At 47.1% G+C, this 26,378-nt stretch overlaps 1 protein-coding gene across 7 annotated transcripts in view; it reads left to right on the top strand.

Moving 5' to 3' along the window:
• The window catches only part of NRAP (nebulin related anchoring protein), a 66,623-nt gene that overhangs the window by 21,210 nt on the left and 19,035 nt on the right, over positions 1–26,378 (top strand). For 6 of the 7 annotated variants that reach the window (XM_053668460.1, XM_037132854.2, XM_053668455.1 and 3 more), the window contains 17 exons: positions 395–499; positions 3,759–3,857; positions 5,324–5,428; positions 6,599–6,706; positions 6,948–7,049; positions 8,811–9,008; positions 9,541–9,645; positions 12,032–12,130; positions 13,319–13,423; positions 14,529–14,636; positions 15,630–15,941; positions 17,074–17,178; positions 19,922–20,020; positions 21,622–21,726; positions 22,405–22,512; positions 23,045–23,158; positions 24,830–25,027. In XM_053668460.1, the coding sequence (XP_053524435.1) occupies positions 395–499; positions 3,759–3,857; positions 5,324–5,428; positions 6,599–6,706; positions 6,948–7,049; positions 8,811–9,008; positions 9,541–9,645; positions 12,032–12,130; positions 13,319–13,423; positions 14,529–14,636; positions 15,630–15,941; positions 17,074–17,178; positions 19,922–20,020; positions 21,622–21,726; positions 22,405–22,512; positions 23,045–23,158; positions 24,830–25,027 (2,175 nt within the window). The remainder of the gene's footprint in view (positions 1–394; positions 500–3,758; positions 3,858–5,323; positions 5,429–6,598; positions 6,707–6,947; positions 7,050–8,810; positions 9,009–9,540; positions 9,646–12,031; positions 12,131–13,318; positions 13,424–14,528; positions 14,637–15,629; positions 15,942–17,073; positions 17,179–19,921; positions 20,021–21,621; positions 21,727–22,404; positions 22,513–23,044; positions 23,159–24,829; positions 25,028–26,378) is intronic. The other variant, XM_053668458.1, reaches the window with a different exon arrangement.

Raw genomic sequence — 26,378 nt, 5'->3', positions numbered from 1 at the left:
TTGAGAATGTCAAATTTGATCTTCAGAAAAACATTTAAAACACTGTGAAGACTCTTTTCATTTATTTTCCTGGGGGTTAGCCCAGAAGCTCTTCCATTGTCTATTCCAGAGCAAATGCTTCTTTTTAACAAAAAACTGCAAGGGCTTCCATACTTAATAAGATTTAAAAAATGTGCTACAGATGGAAGTTAATGAATTTTGGATTAATTAAGAAGAATAATTCAGATGAATTAAAGGCAAAGTGTGAACATAATTTAATTTTCTTTGGAGGTGATAAAACTGAATTCATTTTGTTTCTCATTATATTAAAAAAATAAATACTTCCTATGACATTCACACAAGGTGGAAAGAAAGTGGGGGGCTAATTTCCCTTTTCTTGTTCTCCGTGTTTCAGGTCGCCTACAAAGCTGATTACAAACACGATGTTGTCGACTACAACTACCCGGCCACTCTTACTCCTTCCTATCAGACCGTTGTGAAGCTGGCCCCATTGAAAGATGTGAGTCCTCTCCCAACAGCCCTTTCTGCCTTCTTCTTGTCGCTTCTCTCCTCTGGAGTGATTCTTAGGCAGCGAGATGGAAAGAAGCAAGATAGGAGGGACTGAGAAAGGGGCACTCTTTCTCACTGGGAAGTCCACTTACGTGTATTTGGAAACCCTTAGGTTTTCCATATTAGGTGGGGACAATTCTGGTTTCACCTTGAAAATAACCTGAGGTTCAGTGTCTCCTCTTAGAATTTGGTGGATTGTGTCCGCTGCTGAGCATATTGAAGTAAGTGTTCCTTAGCAATGATGACATTAAAACAAAAGTTTTGGAACGTGGTATGTTTAAGGACTGAAAGAAGTAAAATGAAATGGATGTAAGTTGAGAGAAAGTGGTCATGATGACATTTTCTTTTCCTTAGGAGCACTTGGGAAATATCTGTGGAATAATATGTAACTCTCATTTATTTATTTACGTAATAGGCAACTCTTAATTATTTATTTGAATAAATAAATGATGTATTTATTTATCTTTTAAGAGGTACTTAAGATGGTTTGTAACTGAGTTGGGGTCCTAGTTGTTTGTCAGTGGAGGCTCTGACAAATGATAAATGCCCAGTGCTCCCTTCCTGCACGTTTCTTTGGGATCAGACAACTCCAGTGGTTGACTTGGGTTTTGCTATTGGCAGGTAGGTCTTCACATTGCTCTCTCTTTTGCTCAGAGTCGGAGCAGTGTTGGCTGCAGTTGGGTATCTCCTGTGTCTACCACAGTTTGCAGGACAGTGGAGGATAGTCATTGGCAAATGAGAGTTTAATGGGTGAAAGGGGCTATCAAACGTGTAATAAGGGGGAGGGAGGTAAGGGGATATGCATGGCTTAAACTTTGCTTCTCTTTTGCTGGGGAAGTTTGATTGGGTTCACTTGCTCATTTCACCTTAGTGAAAGGCAGGGTTGAACTCAACTACCAGAGCTACTTCCTTTTGACCTGGGAAATGTGAGGATCAGGAGCATTTCACTAAAATTCGAGTGTCTGCATTAGAAATCAGCAGAGGGAGGTTCTGATTGACAGCCCATGAGACAGACCCAGACAGCGGAGGTATTGTATTTGGCCACACAGTGTTTAAAGAAAATAGGACCAATATATAACAACTGTACAAGTTCACATATGAATTTCTATTTTTACCTTTTTTCTTAATTTGAAAAATTAGACAATTCTAGGAACTGTGTCCCTAGCTCCTGCACAGCAGTGATTGGCTGGGAATGAGTAGTGGCTGCTCTCCGTCATCATATTCTTCTTACCCCCCAGGCTCACCGTGATTTTGGGTTTACTACCCAGTGTAGGGGCTTTGATGTTCCGGAAGTTAGGGGAATCCACTATAAGAACATGTGTGGTTTGTCTGTCTGTCTGGTTGTCTTAAACATGGTCAAATAGCTATGAAATTAAACAAACAAGCACAGTCCTTGACTAGAGAGCATTCCTTCAGATAGTGTTTATCAACACCAGGAGCACCACAGTGAGACTCAAGGCTCAGCAAAGAGAGCTTACAGGAAGTAAATGGAAGCCCTGGCCCAGCATCTGTGATGTTGCAAAAGTGTGGTTAATCACAGAGACTCTTGATTATGTCCTGCAGAGGGAAGTAATTCGCTCTGCCACACACTTAATGCAGAATTATCGGGAAGGAATATGCCATTTAAAAATATTAGTTTTATGATCTTTTATTGTGCATAATTCTGAATTCTAATAGACTCTTTATTATGAGATAATTTTTCTCTCTGAATCAATGCATTAGGAAGCCGCTGTACTTCAGTCTCATTAATAGTTGACACTGAAACAACTTTACATTTCCCAGCTTTCCTTTCTACATATCCCATGTCCAAACTCAGAATGTGCAGAACCTTTTCTCTTTGAATTATTACCTAAAAAGCCCAAAGTGATGCTGCCTTTTATCATTAAGTCCAACAAAATGCTCTGTGGAATAGTGTCAGGGACATTGTTTTTCCCAGATCTTGTTCTTGAAGTTAATTCGTAAGTCACTGGTTTGCACCTGGAGTACATTTCCCTGTTTAGACAACGTTAGGTCTGGCTATCGGAGCCCCTCTTCCATGTGTAAAAGAACAAGTAATGGTTCTAAGCACACTAGCTTTGGCACAGAAGGCTTCTAGTTGGGTTGAGAGCCTCTTTGGGGAGCAGAGTGCTGGGATTGCCAGGCTTGTGGTAAATAGTTTTTGACTTGCCTGTTGGGACGGGCAAGAATGGAGTGAGAACAAGGAAGAGGTGGAGTAGACACTCTGGCCCTGTTGGTCTATTTCACTTGGGTCACTGGGTTTTAAAAATATTAAACTGTTGGCTAGCATTTAAAAAATTGTAAGATTTTACATGATAACATGGATTTCTGGTTTCTTTGGAATAATGGGAAAATCTGGCCACTCTGCTCCATGTTAATGCACCATTACTATCTCTTAGAGCTGAGTTGTAGCTGCTGTCCTTTGCCACAGTCCCCACCACTCCTTACTGCTCCGCCCAAAACAGCCACCCAGCTTCACTGAGCCTGAACTAGTGTTTCATGTGTATCCAGCTAGTAGTCTGATTGGGGTGTTACCCAGGGAGGTGGCAATAGGAAGTAGCAGCAGGCAGATAGAATGGCAAAGACATCAGATTCAAGTTTAGACAGATGGGGAATGGTAGGAAAGTGCAAGCATGGGCCCCTGTAAAGTACGGGATTGGGGGGTCATTGCATGGGAGTAAAGAAGGATACTAAGTATCGCCACACAGCTTGAATTATTGTAAAATGACCTTGTACGTACGTTTTCAGTGGGAACGCACCGAGGAATAAAATTGTGGGGGCTCAGGGTATGTGTATGTGCAAAACTACCACAGTTTCCCAAAGTGGTTGTGTCAGCAGTTCTGAGAGTTCCCACGGCTCTATGTCCCTGCCAATACTTGTACTGTCCTCAGTTTAAATTTTCATTCTTGAGGCAAGTGGGGAGAGGTATCTCACTGCAGTTTAAATAAGCATTTGTCTGATTAAGAATGTGGATGAACACCGCCTACGTTCTTTGGCCACCGAGTCAACCTCTTTTATCACCTGCCTGTTCGAGTCACTCACTCTTCAATGTACTGTTTTTCTCTGAGTGTCTGTTGGTCTCCAATTGGAGCCTTTGATTCTCTTTTTCTAGTAATTTGAGAATTGCAGCTCTGTGGGGCTTAGGCAGAGGGGGCTAAGCAAATCTTAGAGACGAGTGCAAGTGACATCTCCCGGTGCCTGTTTTTACCCAGGTCAACTACAGGCAAAGCATCGACAAGTTGAAGTACAGCTCTGTGACCGACACCCCTCAGATCGTTCAAGCCAAAGTCAACGCCCAGCAACTGAGCCACGTAAGTCACCTGACATGCTCAGCTGGACGTGGGTGACTTGTGGGTGCTTTGTGACCTCTGGAAATCTGGCTCCCCAAGGATTTGACTTTCATTAATGATGACATTTGTCTCACTACAACTAGGAAATGCCCCACCTCACTTAAATGTTTTATTCTGGAAAATTTCAAAACATTCAAAAGGGAAAAAGAATAGTGTAATGAATTCGCATGTGCCCATCACCCAGCCTCACTGTCTGTCAGTCATGGCCAGTCTTGCTTTGCCTTTATGCCCATTCATTCTCTCCCCTCCCATGTTCATATTTTGGAAAAAAAAAACCTCAGGTAACATATAATTTAATCTATAAATATTTTAGTATGACTCTCTCAGAGATAAAAAAAGTTTAATGTATTACACCAAAAAACTAACAGTAATTCTTAACATCACCAATGTTAATTAGCAGTCAACATTTCAGTTGTCTCATAGGTTCTAATTTTTTTATAGTTTGTTTGAAGCAGAATCCAACTAAGGTCCACACTTTGTGATTGGTTGCTATTTCTTTAAGAATAGTCTTTTGTTCATCTTTAAGTGTTTTTTTTTTTTATCTCTTCTCTTGCAAATTGTTTGTTGAAGAAACTGAACTGTTTAGCCTGTAACATTTTCTACAGTCTGTGAGCTTTGCTGACTGCATCCCAGTGTGGATTTCACACACTGCCTGGCCTCCAGATGTCCTATTAAATAAATGGTAGTTGGAGCAATAGCCACAGTCCGGTTCAGGTTTAATTTGGGGGCAAGACTGCCTCTCAGATGATGCTATGATTTTCCACTGGGAATCACATAATGTCTGGTTGTCTCTTTCCTCGTGATTTAAAATGACTTTTTTTCCCAATATATCAGGCATTTGATAATTATTCACTGAGTATCCATTGTGCAACTAGCAAATTGTTCTTCAGCAGGGAGGCAAGATAAAAAACTAAGTTCCTGCCCTGGCTGATGTAGCTCAGTGGATTGAGTGCAGGCCTGTGAACCAGAGGATCGCAGTTTGATTCCCAGTTAGGGCACATGCCTGGGTAGCAGGCCAGTTCCCAGCGGGGGATGCACAGAAGGCAACTATACATTGATATTTCTTTCCCTCTCTCCTTCCCTTCCCCTCTAAAGATAAATAAATAAACTCTTAAAAAAAAAACCAACTAAGTTCCATCCCCTCAAGTGCTTCAAAGGAGAGTTGGAGAGGCAGCCACAGGGAAATCCTTTGCAAACTCATCCTTTGAGTTCCTCTGGATTGTTTTACTTTTTCATTTGGCATCTTCAGTCTGATCATTTAAAACATTCATGAAATTATGGGTGTCCTTGCACAATGCCTTTTCCAGAAACTCCTTTTCTGCTATAAATCTAAGGGAAAAGTGAAAAAGGATGTTCTCTTCCAAATTCTTCTTCTGCCCCTATAAAAATCTTGCATATACCTTGTGGGTTTATTTTACATCCAATAGGTGAATTACCGTGCTGACTATGAGAAAAATAAGTTGAATTACACATTGCCCCAGGATGCACCTCAGCTGACAAAGGCCAAAACCAACGCTGAGCTCTTTAGCGAGGTAAGCAGGCTGCGGGGGTGAGCATGGCGGAGGCCCACCACCCAGGTGGGCGTGGTGGTGCCGGGCCCGAGGAGCCGGGACTCTTCTGCTCACGAGAGGGGTTCATTCAAGGTGCCCACCATGGTACAACCTCGAATGTTTCTGCCTCACAGCACGTGGTGGTTTCCTGGGCATAAACAAGTCATAGTGATTTCATTCTCATCATGTGAGCATGTGTGCAGTATGTGCATGAACACACACACACACACATCATCATCATCATCATCATCCTGGTGACTTCTAGCTGGAGCTTTGCTGGGTGGAGAAAGTTTAAGTTTTAAAATCAGTGTTAATCACCACATTATTCCTAAAGTCACAAAGGAGCTAATAGGCTAGGATTAGGCTTCTTATTCTAGATTTCTAGATGGGATTTGTGGTGCAAAAGAAGATAAAAAAAGAAACTAATGTTCGTTAAATGCTTATTGTATGCTGGGCACTGGAGTAAACAATTTATGTATGCAGTTATTCAATTGTCACCACCCCCAGGAGGTGTTTATTGTAGGGACATGTTGGCCTGCGCTTTGGTGTCAGATGGACCTAGGTCAGATATTGGCACTGCCATTTTTAACCCATGACCCTGTGTGAGGTCTTAATGTCTCTGAGTGTCACAGGCCTAATGCAAAGACTTAGAGTTGACGAGTGCGAGGAAACTTAGGAAAGGACACTTAGGAAAGGACCAGTAAACAGTAGGTGCTATTGCCATGGCCATGTCAATACCAATACCTTATATCTCTGTAGCACTTTACCAGCTTAAGCTCTGTCTTCATATACTACCTCCAGTTTATTCTCAAATCAACTCTGAGACAGGTAATACAATATTCCTGTTGCACATGACAAGTTAAGGCAGAAAGAGGTCAAGTCATTGACCAAGGTCACATGATCAGGAAACAACAGATGGAGGATGAACGTGAGGGTCTTCTCTTTGTTCTGTTCACTGCCATGGTGCAGCACGGCACAATAGCTCAGGACTCAATCAACTGTCTTATAATTGCTGTGATCGTTTGGATAATCACACCATGATTCTGATCTGTAGACAGATGAAGACACCAACTTTGCTGGGTTTTTTTTACTTCAATTTTTGACAGGACTATGGGTAGCAACTCTGAACTCAACTGTGTCTTTGTTTGTCAGATTAAGTACAAAGAAGGCTGGGAGAAGTCCAAGGGGAAAGGATTTGAAATGAAGTTGGATGCCATGTCTCTGCTGGCCGCCAAAGCCTCTGGAGAGCTTGCGAGCAATGTAGGTTTTCTCTCATTAACTCAGAAATGCATAAGAAATGGCTCCCATAAAATGTCACTGGTCCCACAGAAAAAAATAATGACTGTTAATGTGGTAAACATCACGATCCTTTCATCTTCTGGGAGCTAAAGACTGGGAGGTGTTTTTGTAGAATTATTCCCCTTGCACTTGTTAAAACTGGAACCCCTGAGATGGAGAAGTTCCTTTCTCCCTCATAGTAGACTTTCTTCTTTCTCCCAAGATTAAATACAGAGAAGAATATGAAAAAAACAAAGGCAAAGTCATGGGAACTACAGACTCCAGGCTTCTTCACTCACTGCAGGTTGCCAAGATGAGCAGCGAGGTAAATTCCTTTCTACCCCCCACCCTTTGCTTGTAGTTGTATTACTTTAAAGTTTTCCTGGGCCTCCTTCACTTGAGACTGTTACCTTTTTATTGACTCCCACCTATGATTTCTTTCCTGGCTTGCATGAGAAGTTCGTTCCATTTCTTTATTTTGCCGAAGCATACTATGCTTTTAAATAGTTGAGTAGTGTGTCCCTCTAAGGGTGACCAGCAGCCCCTGGTGAAGGTACAAAGGTGTTCGGCCACATTTATTCATTCTACAGATGTTTACCAAACAACTATTATGGGCAAGAGAGACATGTGTGAGAGACACTGGAATTAACAGCTATAAGAATTAACAGGCTCCTCCCCAGTGGAGCTTAATTCCACTGGGAGGGCTAGACAGTGAGCACCCTGTTTATTGTGGCGATGTCCTGGATGAATCCTGTGGTCACAGATGCACATGATAGTCAAAATATTTAGTAAAGAACTGGGGCATCCAGGCTCCAACCCATCAAAATGGTGCTCCTCCTAAACAACTGTAATTCATGGCTGGAGATTAACTGTGGGAAATGCCACTTACCAAAATCCTAGAGAGAAGGTGAGTTCTGCTAGAAAGGACAAGCATGGTTTCTAATCAGATCTTCCCTGCCAATACTGAACAGTTAAAAGAGGACACACAAGTATCAGGTTTCTGCTTTACAATTGCCTGCTCCAAGCTGTGAGGTCAGCTTATGCTGCCCTGTGGTGCAGGCAGATATAATTACCTGGCGAGTCATTCAGGAGCCATGACTTGAATAGAACAAGAGGGTTGGCGTCAGAGTCACCATTTTGGATGTGCCTGTAGAACAAGTCCTTTGAAGTGCGTAGTTGTGGGGCATGCAGAGACATTGAAAATTTTGCTTCAGTTTAGCTAGAGAACAAAATGGTATTTCAGATGGGCAGTTGGGGCACCTAGGGCCAAAAAGATGTGGCTTGCCTGAGGTCACATAGTCATCAGTGGTAGTGGTGGAGGGGTCGAGAGCTAGAACCTAGAACTCTTACTTAGTGGCACCATGCTACTGTTACTGCAGCACACTGCCTTTCCCCACCACCACACTGTCCACACCATCATCATCAACAGCATCATCACCATTGTCATCACCATCATTCCATTCACCAGCCTCATCGTCACCATTATCAATATCATGACCACCATCACCACCATCATCACCATCACAGCATTATCATCACCACTACCATCATTACCACCATTGTCATTGCCGTCCTCATGGCTAACATTTATCAAGTGCTTTCTACATGCCAGTCCCTGCACCAGCAAGTATCACCTACTATTTTGTTTATGGATCACAAGAATCCCCTGAGTAAAATGAGCCCTTAGAGAGGTCACGTAACTTCCCAGAGATCATGCAGTTGGCAGAGGACAGGGGAGGTTTGATCTCAGTCTACATAGTGCTGGTTCTGGAGCCTGAGTTTTTTATTCTACCTTTTAATACCTCTACAGAAACCATGGGTAGAGTGTTTGCCTCCTGAAGTAGCCGGGTAAAAGGATTTCGCATTGGAAGGAGGCATTCCTTCCAGAGACAAAGTAGCATGGGACCTCAGCTCCCTGGCACTGCCACCTTACAGAGCCAGAATCTGGGTCCCGCTTTTCTCACTCTCAGGTGCCATTGCCCAGAATGCCAATTGCTCCTGACAATGTAGGCGTCTTTCCTGTGTTTTCACATTACTCCTGCAGACACAGGCTTCAACTAATGGGCCTTGTTTTGGTACATTCAAGGTTGAATACAAGAAAGGCTTTGAAGAGAGTAAGACCCACTTTCACCTGCCCATGGATATGGTGAACATCAGGCATGCTAAGAAGGCTCAAGCTCTGGCCAGTGACCTGGACTACAGGAAAAAGCTGCATGAATACACTGTGCTGCCTGAAGATATGAAGACTGAGTGGGCCAAGAAAGCCTATGGGCTCCAGAGCGAGGTGAGCCCTCACTCATTGACAGTTCTCCTGTGCATCTCTTGTGGTGGGATCCAGTGATCTGAGCTTGTGCATGAGTCCATTCCACAACTAAGAGGACCAGGGAGGATGAATAAGGAGGTAGAGGTAGATTCAGCAGAGACAATGGGGACTAGAGGATGGAAGATGGGGGGGGGTGGCTCAGAGCCATGGTGAAGGTCAAGATGAGCAAAGAGGAGTCGAATGTTGAGAATGGTAAGTAAATCTTGGAAATTTAGCAGCTTAGAGGTTGGAAGATAAGGTCCTTGATCAAAAAGTCTGAAAAGCATACTTTTTGGTTAGAGTATGTTTCATTGCTGAAGTAGAACATTCTCTTCTGGTTACAAAGTGGGCTCCATGGCTTCCCCACTGAGTCAGAGTTCTGCCTGATTACAGAAGAGTAAGGAGCAGTTCTTCCGGGAAGATGGCTGCAGGAGCAAGGACTTCACTAACTCTCCCCTCAACTTTGCCCAGTCTGCATCCGTGCATCTCTCAGAGCTTGGCTTTTCTCTTGCAGCTGCAGTACAAAGCTGACCTGGCATGGATGAAAGGCGTGGGGTGGCTGACCGAGGGCAGTCTCAATTTGGAACAGGCCAAGAAGGCTGGACAGCTGGTCAGCGAGGTAACCCGAGCTGAGCCCCCTGGCTTCTAGTAGTGATCTTTTTCTCTGAGTCTCCCTCCCCAACCCCCATGGTTATTTGGGGAGCAACTCACGGGAGTCCTGCATTTTGTACCTGTAGCACACTTGAACTAATCTTCTACACCCTTACACTTCCTGGGGAAAGGTATGTGTAAGAAGCCTACCAATGTATTTAAAGCAGCAGATGCATCGAAAGAATAGTCCAGAAGGGTTGTAATACACACTCAGCACGAGGAAGCATGTGTTTGTGGTGTGGGAGTATGTGATTACTTCTTAGTTAAGGTATGTTATTTGGAGGCCAGCGTTCTCATCATGCCCTTGCCTTAAATTCGCCTGCAGACTTTGAGCCAGTCATTCAACCCTTCCTGTTTTCTTTCTCATAAAAACAAGAAGGTTGGACAGGCTGCCCTCCAATGCTCCTGTGGCTCCAAGCCTGCTTCTTTTGTGCCCTGTAAAGATGGATTTGGCAGCAGGCAGAGGAGGACTTTTAAAGGGCATTTAATTTGGAAATGTGACTATTTCAGGATCTTTGGGCTCTTTGAAGAGGATTCTTGTGTTGGGGCCAGGAAGGCTGAGCCAGTATCTCTCTTGCAAATGGTAATAATAGTGAGAGTCACAGCTGCCAGTGTGGACTGATAAGTATGTCGTCTTTGCTGTCATTTATTGACCACTTTGAGTGTGTTACATAGATATTGCTCATTTATTGCTCACAACAGCCCTAGGTGAGTGACACTATCATTATTTTATTAATATCCCATTTTGCATACAAGGAAAGTGAGACTTAAAGTTCCACTTCCAGGAAGTAGCAGAGCTGGCATCTGTGTCAAGTGTTTGATCCAATGCCCTGGCTCTTGACCAATAAGCAATATTACACCCCCAAAGCACGTTTTGTAATGTGTTCTTATTTTCCTAATATAGTCACCCTTCTCTCCAACAGATACATTTATGGCTGGAATGTATACATAAGGAAGGTAGAGAAGAGAGAAGAGAATAACCCTTTAGGAGTCCTATTACTTAGCTTCTCTTAGATCAGCTAACATACAAGGGAGTAACCAAAGCCCCATTCGTCTTGGACAGGGATGTGGGAAGGGGCTCCAATCAACCTTAGGAATGAATTCAGCCTGAGGATTGTTCATTTCTATCTCACTTCCTGTGCCTACTAATTGTTAAGGTCCTTGAGGGCCATGTAGATAACATCTCTCTTGCCTTTTCAATGTTCCTGCTGTGCCCTGTACAACTCAGATTCTTGGCTCCTCAATAAGTACTTTGGCCAACGTGGTAGAGCCTGGGATGAGTGGGAATTTACAACCATGGAAGGGCAGCACGACTTCCTTCAATTATGTGGGAAAGTTTTCCACTCATCACGCTGGGAGTAGAAAGGAAATTGCAAGAGTCTTTGAAATAGTTGCTCTGGAATTTTATTTTCTTAAGGGGAGGTGATTCGGAGTTTTTAATATTCCAGTTACTCTTTGAGGTTCTGCTGGTACCTATAACCCTTCTGCCAACAGCCCTGGGGTTTTTCTCATCTCCAATCTCCCCACTGTGTGAAGCTTTTGCTTGAACAACCCGTCCTCAGCAGCCACCTTTCCCGTCCACTTTGGCAACTCCAGTGGGAAAGCCAGAGGAACTAACCTCCGGGAAGGACAAGAAGTGCCTGTTGAGGGGTGTGGAGGGTCAGAATGAGCACACTTGAAATTTTTCCAATTACTCTGTGGCTGTGAGGTAGGGGTACTATGAGGACAAGACCTCAGTGACCCAGAACACTAAGAAACGACGAGATTGAATCCACCTCTCTGTGGCTCCTGCTGCTTCCCCTCCTTAGAGCAGATGTTTCCTTGATAATCATGGTGGTGCCATGAGTCATGGTGGTGGCTAATGTCGTGAACACTTACTTGGCTCATGGACAGTACCTATGGACAGCACAGCATTGAAGCCTCCACATCCCCCCAGAATGAGGCAGCTTCTCTTCAGTCTGCATGGTATCATCAAAGCACAGGTGGCTCAGATGATTAAGTGATGCACCCAAAGTCATGAAGCTGGAGGGCAGTGGAGGTGAAATGTGGACCCTGATCTCTGTGACTGTGAAGTTCAAGTTCCCTATACCTCACACTCTTGGGTCTGATATAGATTTATAAGACGGGCACATTTCAGGGCACCCAGTGAAATATAGGGTTTGAAGTCAAGTCCCCTTTCAGTAGTAGCAACTCGAACTATCTCAGTGGACTAGGCAGTGTCGGGTATGCGCGGTCCTGTTTAAGCTGCAGGACTATTCCCCCCAATGAAATGCTTGAGCCACAGAAAGTTCACACATGTATGTGTGCATGTGTGTGATCCTACTGCTATGGTGTCCGCTTTTCTTTGGAAACAGAAAAACTACAGGCAGAGGGTGGATGAGCTGAAGTTCACCAGTGTGGCCGACAGCTCCCAGATGGAGCACGCCAAGAAGAGCCAGGAGCTGCAGAGTGGGGTGAGTCCTGGGCTGCCCTTTCTCCACCAAGCTGCTGTTTCATGGGCCTGGGAGCCTCTGAGGACAACTGCAGGTGCTGCCCAGGCACGATCCGGGAACCAATGAAGAACTGTTCCTTTAAATAGGCTGGACCCGGCTTTCTGCCGGCTCCCAGGCTGTCCGTGGGAACTGGACACCAGGCCTCCCTGCCTCACGCACCACTTCTAGGGCATAGATGCCAACTGGTTTGATTCCTTTCAGCTTTCATCACTGCCTAGTTCCTTCTTTCTTGTTCTTTCTCCCTCCTTCTAGCTCTCATCAGAGTCCTTAATTCTGAAGCCAGTAGAGAATTATCTTGGGGGACGATGACATTTGCTTATGGGTTGTGTGCATTTTGTGCCCACTTGAGCTCAAGTGTGGGGGGCAGAGCAGAGAAATTCCACGTATGTTACTTACACATCAGTGTCCGATGCCTGCTATGCACTTGCACTGAGCAGGTAGCGTGGTTGTTACAGTCTGGTCAGGACCTTCCTACTTTTTCCTGTTAAAGAGTTTCCCTGCTAAAGTTTTCCACTCATCACACGGATGAGTGGAAACACCTTTCAGGTACACCTGCCAGAAAGGATGCAATTAGCATGAGGAGTCAGTAGAAGGCCCCGGTTTGGAAACTCAAGTTGAGGGGTGAGAGGGAAAAAGAGAGAGAGAGAACAAGAGTGGAGATGTTCACCCATGTTGTCATTTTGGTCACTGCTCCCTTTCCAGGTGTCAGAACCTACAAATGCATTAGGACTGATTATGGGGATGCGGGAGGCAGAGTGCGCTCCCTGGTTTTCCTACTTGGGGAGTCCATGCTCATTTCGCTCTCTGGTTGGTTATTTTTTGAGACTGTAGACAGTGTAGGTGAGAACAGCTGAGAATTTCTGCTCGGGGGGCAGGTGTGAGAACAAAAACCTTAGAGGGGTTTGGGGGTTGGTTCCCTGGGTACATTTTTCTCTCAACTTCTCCCTGCTGCTTCTCCTTCTCCTATCATCTCTCCTGCCTTAAATCTCATTTCCTGTATCCTGCTGGCCTCTGCCTGCTCTGGGTGCTTTTGTAATGGACTTCCCAGGCAAGGCCCAGAAGAGCCAAGCAGACACGAAGATCCATGAGTGATGCCACACCCTCTATCCACCTGTCACCTGCTCCTGACCCCGTTCTCTCTCTCAACAGGTGACCTACAAGGCCGGAAATGAGCAGTCCCTCCACCAGTACAGCATCAGCAAGGATGAGCCTCTCTTCTTACAGGCCCGAGCCAATGCTGCCAATCTCAGCGAGGTACGGTGTGCGGGCCCCGCTTTGCTGGGTGGTCTCCTGGACCACAAACCCAACCAGCCATGTTTGCGTGTCATCTCAGATTACAAACATCCGGTCGTTGTAAACAGCTCACCTAGCAGAGCTTGTTCCTGGCCAGTGTTTTATGGGGAGGACGGCCTTGAGCCCCTGGTAGGAGGCAGGGGTTATCCTGGGGTCGGAGTGGAAACAGCCTAAGAGTAGTGTCATCGGCAAGGGAGGGAGAGCTCAGGTATTTGCTCCTAACTGCCTGGTTTGGTGTCTGGCTCTGCCACTTACTAGATATGTGACTTTGGGCAAATTCTTTGTTCCCAGTTGTCCAGTTGGTAAAACATAGATAATACTTGTCCCTTCCTCACTGGGTTGTCGTGAGGCTTCAATGAGCTGAGAGGCAGAAAGCCCCCCTGGGGACTGTGCACAGGGCGGCTTCACACTTAGACACAGAATATGCATAGTCCCAGCTCACCCTTCTGTGTCTTCTGAGCAGGGGCCTTAGCTCTTCCACTCAGCTCCTGGGTCTTTGGGGTCTTGAACTGATTCATGGGTAGAGGAAAGAATTAGAGGGAGCAAGGGAGGCTGAATTGATGCACACACAGAAAGGCAGAGGAAACTTCCAGAAGAAAGAGCTTGAAATCTGGAGGTGGGGGCAGAACAGAACAGGAAATGGGAGAAGTAAGGAAAAGACCCAGAGGGACTAGAGGCTGGGCGGGGCAGAAGGAGAAGAGAGCGCAGCTGGGGCAGCTGCCGCGCGGGGCAGGGGGGCGTGGACAGAGCTGGAGAACACCGTTCAGACGTGCTTCTGCATGTTGTGCCGTGTTATTCCTCCTCTGGCATGTCTGAGACTCTCAGGAAGACTGCCAGTATTTTTTGAGGCTTCTGGAGTCCAGTCTCTGCTTCTCTCATTTGAAGTCATGGGTATCAAGAGGCCTTCGGGCAGGAATGAGGAGGCTGAACTCAGGCTGCAGGTTTTCTGTGGTCTTAGGGTTTCTGGGAAAGACGTCATGGGTGCCCGCGTCCTAGAGAGGTCGTTACGGAGACTTGGGGAGCCCTCTCATGTGAGGGTGACCTCTTTTCTCCCAAATCCCCTCAGAAACTGTATAAGAGCAGCTGGGAAAACCAGAAGGCAAAAGGGTTTGAGCTGCGTCTTGACTCCTTGGCCTTCCTGACAGCCAAAGCCAAGAGGGACCTGGCCAGCGAGGTGAGTTGGAATGCAGCATGTGTGCGACTCCACGGCTCCTGCCATTTACATCGGATGTACCTCACCTATATGATATATTGTGTATATATTATGTAATATATGTGTTATGCACTTACATTGTGTATGAGAGAGAGAGGCATCAGCTCTACTAAACAGTGTCTTGGTGATGCAGTTGATTTGCCCTCCAACACAAGCTCCTCATCTTATCAGCCGGTAACATTTTACAAACCAGCTCCACTCTGCAAAGGCACTCTGGGTGGCACAGGTTTACACCATGCCTGGCTCGGAGTCAGTGTTCAATAAATGGTGACAGATAGTGATGCTGCCGGTGTGGTTAGCAGAGGTGAGGGTAGAGCCCAAGTGTCCTGATGGCCACAACAATGACAAGGTTAAAAATGACACGCTGGTATCCCATTACACTCTTTAAGGCATTTCCATGTTGATTCTTTCTCCCGATCCTCATTGCTCTTGGTCTAGTACCTGCTCCCTTTGGCTCCCCACGCTTCTAAATGTTCAGGTGTCCCAGTTGTTTTTAGTTTGGTTTCCTTCTCGCACAGCTGTTGTATTTGGATATTATGTGTCTTTTAAAAATTTCGTGACTACTTTTTATTTATAATGTCCTCCCTAATACCAAAAAGGATTTTAAAGTGACTTTCAGGAAAGCAACAGGTTACTTTAAAGTAAATCCAAGAAGAGCAATGGCAAATATATAGACGAATGGTGGGATTTCACCAGGAAATTATGAGGAGACTGTTCTATAGCTGAGTATTCCGTAGCTCTGAGCTTCCTGGCATCTGAGGTGATAAGGGAATGATGAGCAGTAATATTAATTTCACTGTCTGATGACAGGTTGTTCAAAGGAGGCATGGTTAGGGCACCAATACTGTTAGGATCCTTTTGTATGGCTTTGTTTTAACTTTCATGCCTGTGGCTTGAAGCATCACAGTGTTTTTAGGAGATCTGGTCTACCCGGGCTCTCTTCCTCTCATCTAGGTGAAGTACAAGGAGGATTATGAGAAGTCCAGAGGGAAGCTCATCGGGGCAAAGGATGCCCAGAGCGACTCGCAGATGAGCCACTCGCTGCAAATGTCCAAGCTGCAGAGCGACCTGGAGTATAAAAAGGGATTTGAGGACTCCAGGTCCCAGTGCCACGTCTCCCTGGACATGGTCCACCTTGTGCACGCCCGCAAGGCTCAGCATTTGGCCACCGACATAGGCTACAAGACGGTGTCCCATCAGTTTACAGCTTTGCCCACAGACATGAAGGTGGAATGGGCTAAGAAGGCTTACAGTTTACAGAGTGATGTAAGCTCCGTGTCTGTGTGCGTGTGCATGCTAGTGTTGGTGCAAGGTTTCCCAGATCCTTCAACATGATGGTTTATACTTACAGGATACCTGTTCCTGGGTCCCGAGGTGGGACCATTTTAGCTTCCTCCTGGTTTATCTCTTATTCAAATTATGCCTATTATAAATCCTATATGACTAACTGGGTAATTATAAAGCCGCTTTTCTCTTCTTGGAGTTCAGTTCTATATACGTTTGGCATATTTTGTTTTACTGTCAGGGGAAAATGAATTTGTGGCCTTCTTAACCACACCTTCCTATAGGAGTCCATCTCTGATGCTCATGCCAGCCTTAGTAGTACCTATTTTTAGAATGATCGGTTCATGAATCAATAGCCCTCCCCGCTTTTCCTTATATTATCTGCCTGGTTCTATCTTCTTTTGTCTTCAGTTGACTCTGGTACAAGAAAGTGGGTGGACTGAAAAGGTAGGTCAGCGGCTGCCAGCTGGATACCCAGGGTACCATGTAGTCACCCTTGCAGGCAGAGCTGTTTCAGGATGGATGGGGATATGCTTGTTGTGGAGATGGGTCCATTTAATGGCTTTCCAGCAAAACCACACCATCAATGGCAAGTAAAGAAGTGAGAAACCCACCCCCACTTTCCCGCAGCCCGGAGCTGAGGTGCGAGGCAAGCATTGGCTGCGTGGAAAGCTTCGGATGTCTTCTGAAATTCCCTCAAATAGCTCCCCACCTGGCTTCTGTGGTGAATTCTCATTTTCTTCTCCCCTGCATGTCATTTTAAACAAGAAACTAGGGAAAGCAGACACCGGGGATGCTCCTTTTTCCGAGGTAGACACGAATCCCTAATGAGGGACAAGGTTGATTCAGCCCCCCCTCTTTGCCCCCAGTAGCGCTGGGTGGGGCCTGAAGTCGCCATCCAATGGACCAGCTCCAATTAAAGGGGAAATTAATTTACCTTTTGGAGCCTTACCTGTGACGGTGCAGGAAAGGATAAGACAAAAGTGGCATCTCATTTGACTCAGCTGCCACCGACGCTGCATCAGGAGCTGCTAATAGCCCTTTAAATGTCTGCACACCAACAATGGCCTGCCTTTCCTTTTTCTTTTTTTTTTTTTCCTCTCTCCTTTGTCAGAACCAATACAGGGCAGATGTGAAGTGGATGAAAGGCACGGGCTGGGTCGCCACCGGGTCATTAAATGTGGAGCAGGCAAAGAAGGCAGGAGAACTCATTAGCGAGGTGAGATTTCCTGACAGCGTGCGGCAGCCCTGGCTGCATGAGGCGTGTGGCATTTCTGTATAAAATTAAAATAATTTCCACTCAAAAGGCGAAGAAAAAGGCAAAGCTACATGAAAGACCTCAACCCCCAGACTGGGGCTGGTAATTAGAGAGAAACCACATACCAAACACACCCCAGTAGGGGCCTGCGGAGCCCCAGCAAAAACAAAGTGAGTGACAAATGATATTATGAATAATAATGACAATCAAACGGGAGCTCAATTGCTACCCACTAACTTACCTTTTTAATGAAGCAACATGGGAGAAATGATGAAAAGACACATTTATTGCTCCCAGAATGCCCCTTTGTGATTTTTTGCCCATTTTCTCCCTTTCTTTCAGACACAATGTAAACAGTTTTTGAATATGCATGTGGTGTCCAACACACGACACAGTCCTCTCTTGTTGGGGGGGCATTGCTTCCATTTAAACCTCGCTCTTGTCTCCTTGGAAGCACCCTACCTGGCCCTGAGGGCATTCCGGCTTTATGAAAAGGGGCGTTTCCTCACATTTTCGGACAGCCTCATTAAGCAGATCAGGGTTTATCCGTCTCGGCACCATGGATCTTTTAATCATCTTTATTGTGGGGACCATCCTGGGCCTTGTAGGGTGTTTGGCAGCATCGCTGGCCTGTACTTGCTAGAGGGCCACAACGTTGGCCATCTAGCACCTACTGCTTCTTCGTGACAACTGAAAGTACTTGCAGATCCTGCCGACAGGTGGAGACCCACCTGCCTGGACACAGCAGGCAGCTGTCCTTGGCCCACGCTCACACAGGGAGCCCGCACTCCCTCAAACAACCCAGGTCCACCCCTGTCCAAGTCTGTCTGGTTGGGGACTTGCTCAGAAGGCCAGTGAGCATGTGTTTAGCTGCTTTCAGAGTAGTCTGGTCCTCCTGGGCTTTTCAGGGTGGGGGTCACATGGTCGTAGCCCCAGGAGGCTTCCGCATTGGCAATGAGCTGCCTGGGACCTTGTTTTGGTCTCAGGAGGAGACTGCATGTGCCTTTAAAACAGAAAGACACCTGTGTTGGATTTGCAAACACATGTACTCAGCATTGCTGTTGGACAACTGGAGAGTGTTCTAGTTACCTGACCCATCACAGAGCTGATTTCAAATGTGGGCCCACTCTGATTCCCCTAATTTTTGGGAATGTTGGTCAGCATTCAAGGCCCAGAAGGCCCTGGGTGCTCAGTCTCATTAAGGAAAGGCCATGTTAGGAAGATGCATGTGGGAAATTTACAGGAACAAACTGGGGCAATCAGGGTCCCAAGCTCTCAACATGGGCCCCATTCATAAAAAGACACAAATAAGAAAGGCCATTACACCAGTAATTAAACTTCAAGATGATGCCTTCATGCACTGAAGTCTGGCAGCCAAGGGATCTTTCTGGAACTATGTATCTTACAGTGATCTTAATTTTCCACCTCATTTTGCAAACTTGACAAATTTGTTTACCTTCTATCCTTCACACAAGTTCTCAAACTTCAGTAAGTCAAGACATCTTTTAGCAGCTTTACCCAACTACCTCCTCTCACTCAGTTCGCCCTGCTTCCAGTTTAGTGTCAAACTGAGCTGACCTCTCAGTTTCCTGACGGAATGTGAGGCTCTATCAGAAGAGCCACAGACCCACACACACCTGTCCTTTAAAGCAGCTGACAGCAAGCCTTTTGTAAAGGACCAGATAGTAAATATTTTTGGCTTTAGGGGCCACACGGTTTCTGCCACCACTTCTGAACTCTGCCATTGTTAGCACGAAAACAGCCATAGACAATACATGAGTGACTGAGTGTGGCTGTGTTCCAATAAAACTTTATTTACAAAAACAGGCGATGCATACTGAGCTGTGTCTTAAGACAAGCCAGTATCCAAGAGTCCAACTTGACAAATGAGGAAGTGTTTATAAAATAATTGTTTGTGTTGGGAAAAGGTAGACTTCATAATTCCACAAAGATATCCACCAGTCCAGTCTCCTAGACATGTAGTCTGATGGAAGAACAAAGAGGAATTGATTTAAGCATGATTTTTTAGAATCGACACTGGGTTTGTAGGTCTCTCCCGGCTGGCGTCTGAGGTTTTTGTGATTTATTGTTGTTGTTGTTGTTGTTGTTGTCTCAGGGTCTTTCAAACTATGTGATGCCGCCTGTCACTGGTGTTAGCCTTGTTCTTGTTGCTGCAACAGTTCAAAGAGTTACTGTGTATGTTAACGGCACTGGGTTCAATAGTGATTAGCGTGTGATCACTAACTGTTAAATGCGAGTTTTGACTGTGATCATCTCTGCCAAGTCCTTTGTGGAAAGAAAAATTGAAAGCTCCAGTTGATAAATGTAACTATGAATGTACTTTCTTGCTTGGGAGACCCAAACTAAGATATGTAAACAACTGTGAGACAGCATTTGAAGCCTCGTTAAAAAAAAAAAATCCTTTCCTAGGTGTGTATCCCACAGTATTTTACTGGCATAACCTAATTTTGAGATGTTGTCTTTGCACCAGGTAGAAATACTTTAATGTTAATTGACACGAGGTTATTCTTAAATGGAAACAAATATTAACCCGAAGTCGCCGCAGATATAAAGATGGAGGAAGCCGAATAATAATTATGTTCACAAATTCGCTCTAATCTCGAGCAACCCATGATTTTCTCTTTCAAATGGCATGAAAGAGCAGCAGAAAATTCACGGCTTTGATCTTTTTTCTGCTCAACAGAAGAAGTACCGTCAGCATCCAGATGCTTTGAAGTTTACCAGTATTAAAGACACTCCGGAGATGGTCCAGGCCAGAATTAGTTATACCCAAGCAGTGGATGTAAGCGATAATGTCTATACATTATGACTGTAAGAGTGGGCGCTTCTTTCAACACCGCGATTGAAGCCGAGGGGTTCTTGGCTTGCTCCTTCTGTTGTTCTAAGGATGAAGGAGCTTCTTGTCCTTTGCTGAGGCTCACCTTGGCGGGGGGCCTTCCTCATTAGGACGCGGATGCCAACTGGGGCCCTGCCACCCCATGGCCCCAATGCCCTCATTTCTTCCCATTTGCATGTCTCGTAGATTTGTCTGTGGTGGGACTTTCTACCCTGCTCCTTTTTTATGTTAAAGCATTGTTTTCAGAACTGGAGCTTTTGGGTGAAATTCTCGGTAATTGCAAAATGAAAGCCACGCCCAGGGCTCCTTGGGACCCAAGGGCAGGAATTCCTCTTGGAATTTCCCAAAGGCCTTGAAAACCATGTAGGCCTGATGTCTGTACATTAGACTACACTTTCAGGCCATGTTCCATATTCTCAGTCTAATGTGAACCAAGATCTGGCCTTTTGTTCTCTCAGCAAAGGGTTCATTGGAGTCTAATTTGAGTGATGAATTTCTAAGAAACATGAATCAGCCCTGTTTGGCTAATTCTACTGAGAGAAGCCCAGAAATCGTTGTGCAGGGCAGATTCTCCTTTTAGATATCCCCAAGCCTTTCAACTTGCCACGAGGAAGATTTGCAAACTTCGGAGGGAGAGGTTTGCAAATTTTGGGAGTCAAAATTCTCTCCCTTGTGTCCCAATTGAGCAAATTGTTCAGTCTGTGCCTTTACTCGACAGGCATTCTGAAATGGCCTGAGCACCTGTCAGAATGTTTTCTGGGACGATTTACAAACTGATGGGGTTAGGGATTTGGCATGTCTTGATGATCAGCCCATCAGAATCAAACTGAACTCTGAGAAACAAGGACTTTCGTGCAAAGAAAAAGGAGTTGTGTTTCTCCCTTACCCTAACCAACTCTAGGGGGCACTGCTGTGATACATAGAACCTTGGACACATCGAATGAGATTTGGGATGAAAAAAAAAAAAAGCCCTGTTTAGAAACTTCCTCTGGTGGCTGATGCCGACTCCCTGTGTCACTGCTCCGTATCAGAATATTGTATGCCCAAATCTGAATTCCCGGTGAATAGTGTGCCCCAGACCCACTCAGGAGACAGTTATTGGCACAAGAATCCTGGAGATGGCAGAGGGGGTGAGGACTGAAGTCAGTCCAGGGGAAACTGCCCCGGTGTGAGCGCCATTGGATTTTCATGCCCTCCTGGATTTTCATGCCCTCTCCTAGCTTACAGTTAATAACAAAGTTACCCATGTTAACTAGACCTCATCCCTCCCTTGCTGCCCCTCTCTGCATTGTGCTGCTACAAGTGTAGCATTAACCCAGGGGAAGGTTTCAGCCTGTCATGTTCTGAGTGGGGATGGAGAACTTGGGAGAGAACGAGGCGTGTGGCACCGTGCCAGCTGTGAAATCTCGATGGAGGCAGGGTGCCCCTGATCCTGTCTCTATGGGGAGGTGGCCGCTGCAGCACCCTTGTCTCTTGGAGTTCAACTTGGCTGATGCCTGCTTGGGAGAGGCTTCTGGGTTTCATGCAAAACCTCTCTCCACCCACAGAGGTTATACAAGGAACAAGGAGAAAACATAAAACACCACTACACGCAGACGGCTGACCTCCCTGAAGTCCTGCTGGCCAAGCTGAATGCCATGAATATCAGTGAGGTGAGGCGGATGGGGGGCATGGGTTGTAGTTACGGGACCCCAGGGGACCAGCGCAGGTGCATGGCATCCCAGCCCAGAAGGGCCCTGCTTGGTTTGATACTCTGCTGTCGCCATCTTGAAATCTGTGATATTTCTGAACAAGGGGCCCCTGCATTTTCATTTGAGCTGGTCCTGCGGGAGAGTCAAAGTCATTTACAAGGAGGAGACTAGGAAAAATGCCTTAGTACAAAGGGCATCTGTACTGTGGGGCTGGTACACGGGCATCAGGGTATAGTGAGTCTATCAGGGGCTGCAGCAAGGAGATAATGGGGGCCTTCATCTCCATAGTCTCTGGTAGCCCCCCTTTCTCTTCTTGGATAGAGGCAGCTGAGTTCTCTTTCTTCTGCGTAAAGGGCCATGCACATGCAGTGCCCTGCCTCCTTCTTGCGATCAGCCTGCTTCTCAGAAAAATCTGGGTCTCTCTGACTCCAAAGCACTTGCCCTTTAACCCCTAGCCTCCACCCATAGCTCCCCACTCCAAGGGTGGGCAGGAGGCAGGATCCAGCTCTTCGGCTGTTTTTGCTCAGCCCCAGTGACCTCTGACTCCCGACTGGGAGAAAAATTCATGACAAACCAGGTTCCCGTTTGGGTGACGGAGTGTGGGAAACGACGTCTGCATGAGCGCGCATCTTCCCACAGACGCGGTACAAGGAGTCCTGGAGCAAACTTCGAGACGGGGGCTACAAACTGAGGTTGGATGCCATCCCATTCCAGGCAGCGAAGGCGTCTGGTGACATCATCAGCGACGTGAGCACCCAGCTCCACCCTGCGCCAGTGTTTAATCCTAACGCATTTCTGTGCCTTCTGTCCCTCACCCCTGCCTTTCTATTGCCTGTGGACCATCTCCTCCCCTCTCCCAGCTGACTGTGTTAGGGCTCTCAGGTAACAGCCAGCGAGAAAGAACGTGCCACAGAAACTGCCCTTGCTGGGGCACAAAGCCAGATGCTTCGTAAACGTGGACCCTGGGCAGATGAAATACGCCCTCTGCCCGGCGGTTTCCTGCAGCAAGTCCACGTGCAGAGACCGCTGACAAGGCACCCACCTTCCTCCAGCGTGGGCCGCCCACGTACTCGCTGGGCCTGCCGTTCCGTGCCCCAGCCCTTCAGTCATTGGGAGTCTTGCATATGAAAGAATAGCCCTTTTGATGACTCCCACGCCTTTCTTTTAACTCACCCAGTTTCTGTCAAAAGAACAAAACATGTTCGCCCAATACCCACCTCTTCCATTCCGTGTCCCGTGTCCCCGAGCTGTTCCTCTCTCCTGTTCTCTTTCCCTTTAGTACAAATACAAAGAGGCGTTTGAGAGAATGAAAGGGCAGATGCTCGGCTCCCGGAGCTTGGAAGATGATATCAGCCTCGCGCATTCAGTGCACGCCAGCTCGCTGCAGAGCGAAGTAAGTGGGAGAACATGCGACAGAGCTGCCCGCGCCCCCCACCACGCACAGCCAGCGGACGTCGGTTGTCCTCCCGGTTGTGGTTGCTGGCTCTGCCCCGGCTGTCTCTGTGGCACATCCAGGTCTACGGCCCTTCCAGATTTCTGCTTCTCCTTTCGTCAAGTGAGAGGGGTCGGGCTAGCTGACCTCTTACTCCCTTCGAGGCTGGGTGTTCTATGATTTTGGCCGGTGGCCGCAGAGAGGGACCTGGAGTCTGCATTCGGACTGCAGAGGAGTTTCGGTTGCTTTACAGAGTGAATTCATTGCAAGCCTTTAAACACAGAGAATTTTATATAAAAGGTTTAGACTTCTGGCCAGAAGTTGGACCTGGAGCTTTCAAAGCTACAGCTGACCTCGATTACAGGGAGCAGCATTCGAAGGGACCTGCGCCCTCCTGGCCGCCACCCCCTCCTCCCCCAGTTTCTCCTTCACTCAGTTTTGCTGCCTCTCTGGCTCCTAGAGGCCTCTCAGATTGCAACCCTCGATTCGGCCCCGCTGGGTGCTCACACGTGTGTGTAACCCTGTCCCCTTGCACATACGTGTGTGAGTTGGCTAATGGCAGTGATGAAGTCTAATATATGACACCATGTTACAGAGGACCAAACACTTTTACATGTAATGTCTCATTTAACCATCATCCTGTCTCTAGGGACTTCATCCATTTATCGTCCTGGGTTTACTGATAAGGAGACCTGGGCTCTGTGTGGCTCAGCCCCTGCCTCAGATCAGCTAGAAAGGGGCGGAGCCAGCTCCATATTTCATGCTCTTTTGCCACTTGATGTGTTCTCTGCCTCGGTGTCCCCATTTCTAACATCGTTTCCCCCTTTCCATCCTGGGATGCTGGCCTAAGGGTATGGGGTGGATAGCAATTGCCCTGGACTTTACGGTAGGGATGAGGGGAGGATTAGTGGAGGTGGGACTCGCGGGTTAGGCAGGAGTGGCTGGAGCTTCGGCAGTCCGTGGGAAGGATAGAAGAGGAAGCAGTTGTGGTTTGTATCTGACCCCCAAGAAGCCCGGAGTGAGCGTCACAGACCTGCAGACAACCTCTCCTAGGACCGTAATGGAGCCTGTGGTCTGCAAATGCCCGTCCCCTTCTCCCTCCGGATGCATGTGGGGCTCTCGGGAATACCCGCCTGTCAGAACTGGCTTTCCAAGCATCCGCTCACTGCGCCTGGCTCCCAGGTTTCCTAGGAAAGCTTTAAAGAAGGTCCTCATAAGCTAGCTTGAGAGGAAACTCCCTAGAGTCTAGCACCTGAACTTGAGAAGGTGAAGGGAAGGGACTCTGGTGGGAGGACTCAGGTTAGCCACGTGTCCTCTTGCTCCAGAAAGTGGGAAGAGCCATCCTTGAGCAAGGACATTAGTGACACCTTTTATCTGCCCCTCAAATATCTGTATCTTCCACAACTGGGGGAACTGTGGGTCTCTGTCATCCAAAGGACTGACCTCCAGGAGCTGGGGGCAATGAGCGTTAGGAGTAGGGGAAAAGTCCTGTCCCCAAAGAAAGGATCCTGGCCCTGCCCAGAGCACCCCCCAGGGTGACCTGGAACAGTGACATGGCAGTTGCTGTCCCTGATACTCCTGGGGTGAAAGGAAGCTTTGAAATAGTTGCTGTTGATCTGTCTGTGCCTCCAGGTGAATTACAAGAAAGGCTTTGAGCACTCAAAGGCACAGTTCCATCTGCCGTTGGACATGGTGACCCTGGTGCATGCCAGGAAGGCTCAGAGTCTGGCCAGCGACCAGGACTACAGACACCCGCTCCCCCAGCACACTTCCTTGGCGGAAGACCTGAGGCTCAGCTGTGCCAAGAAAGCGCACAAGTTGCAGAGCGAGGTAAGGAGAGCTGGCGTCTGTCCCAGGGCCCTTTCCTCTCCGATGTGACCATGAGGCAGTAAGTGACCTGCCAGCTCCCTTTAACTCAGTGGCTGCCTGGGGAATGGGGGTGTGCTCCAGAGAAGAGTAATCCAAAACCTGGGGTTTCTTTTGAAACCCCTCCCCAATGTTCCTGCTTAATGCTTTGTAAGCACCACTGCACGATCTAATGCCAGCCATCATGTAGTGAGTACTTCTGCTGAGTTCTAAGCATTGTGCTTTCACCTACTATCTCATTTAAACCTCACACCGACCCTCCTCCAATAGTCTGTGTCTCCACTTTACAGAGGGAGGGATAGTGAGGTTAAATGGCTTGCCCAAGATCACACAACTCTAAATGAGAAGGGGTCCTGAGTCTGGATGTGCCTTCCTAGCGCAGACCTCAGTCTGCTGAATCAGGCAGGCCCAGGAGGGGGTGGGGTTGGGGGAGGCATCGAGGGTTTCCTCGCTCCCAAAGAAATGCAGGATGTCTCATCCCAACAGGCAGTGGCGGCCTTACTTCCCAGCTTGCTGGGTGTTCGTGCTGAGAGATTTGCAAGTAACGGGCCTGTGCCAGAAAAGAAACCACAGCACCAACCCGGCATCCTGGTTTGGCAGCGCCTGCGAGCCGCACGGCACTCCGATCTGGGTGGCTATCCTCGGCTCAGACCTTATGCCCGTGTACAGTGTTTGCTGAGTGACACAGACCGTCAGGAACACAGCTGTGTTCCACAGCTGTGGGGGCGGGGAGCTGCCAGGCTCTCAGCTCAGGGGCCCCTGTCACTTGAGCAGAGCCCTCCATTGCCCCACGTCTCCTCATGATGGTGATTTGAAGGCAGTGTGCATGGCCGAGGGTACCACAGTGGCTGAAGGGGAGTGAATTTGGGCCCCTCTAAACTGTCAACCCAAATCAGTCAGGTGCCCATACGTGCCCGCACCCACGCAGACCGAGACAGGCCTTTGCCAAGTGGTTCCGGGTTCATTTATTCTTTCTTAACCCACGATTCATTAATGCCACCCTCTGCTTCTGGGTTTTGTTTTAGAAGACCTATTAAACCATTTCCACATTTGCCCCGAGACAGCCAGCTTTCTAACCACAGTCCACTCCAGTGTTTATTTTTTCATAGGCCAGATTCAAATAAAACTCTACCCAGCGCCTCTCTAGCAGCTGGAGGCAAGTGACGGCAGAATGTTCTTCTGACGTACATTTTTGGCCCGAATGAGCCTTTACTAGGTGTGTTTGCTGAGTACATACGTCTGGGGGACTGGTTTGGCCTTGAGTTCCAGCTGCGATGCCGTCCTGTTGTGGGTCTTCTGGCTTCTCTTTGCTTCC

This window comes from Artibeus jamaicensis, unplaced genomic scaffold (assembly GCF_021234435.1).
Source record: "Artibeus jamaicensis isolate MK-2021 breed Jamaican fruit bat unplaced genomic scaffold, CSHL_Jam_final contig_490, whole genome shotgun sequence".
NCBI classification, from domain to species: Eukaryota; Metazoa; Chordata; class Mammalia; order Chiroptera; family Phyllostomidae; genus Artibeus; species Artibeus jamaicensis.
Note: the sequence above shows the minus strand (reverse complement) of the source record. Positions and strands in the feature narration are given on the sequence as shown.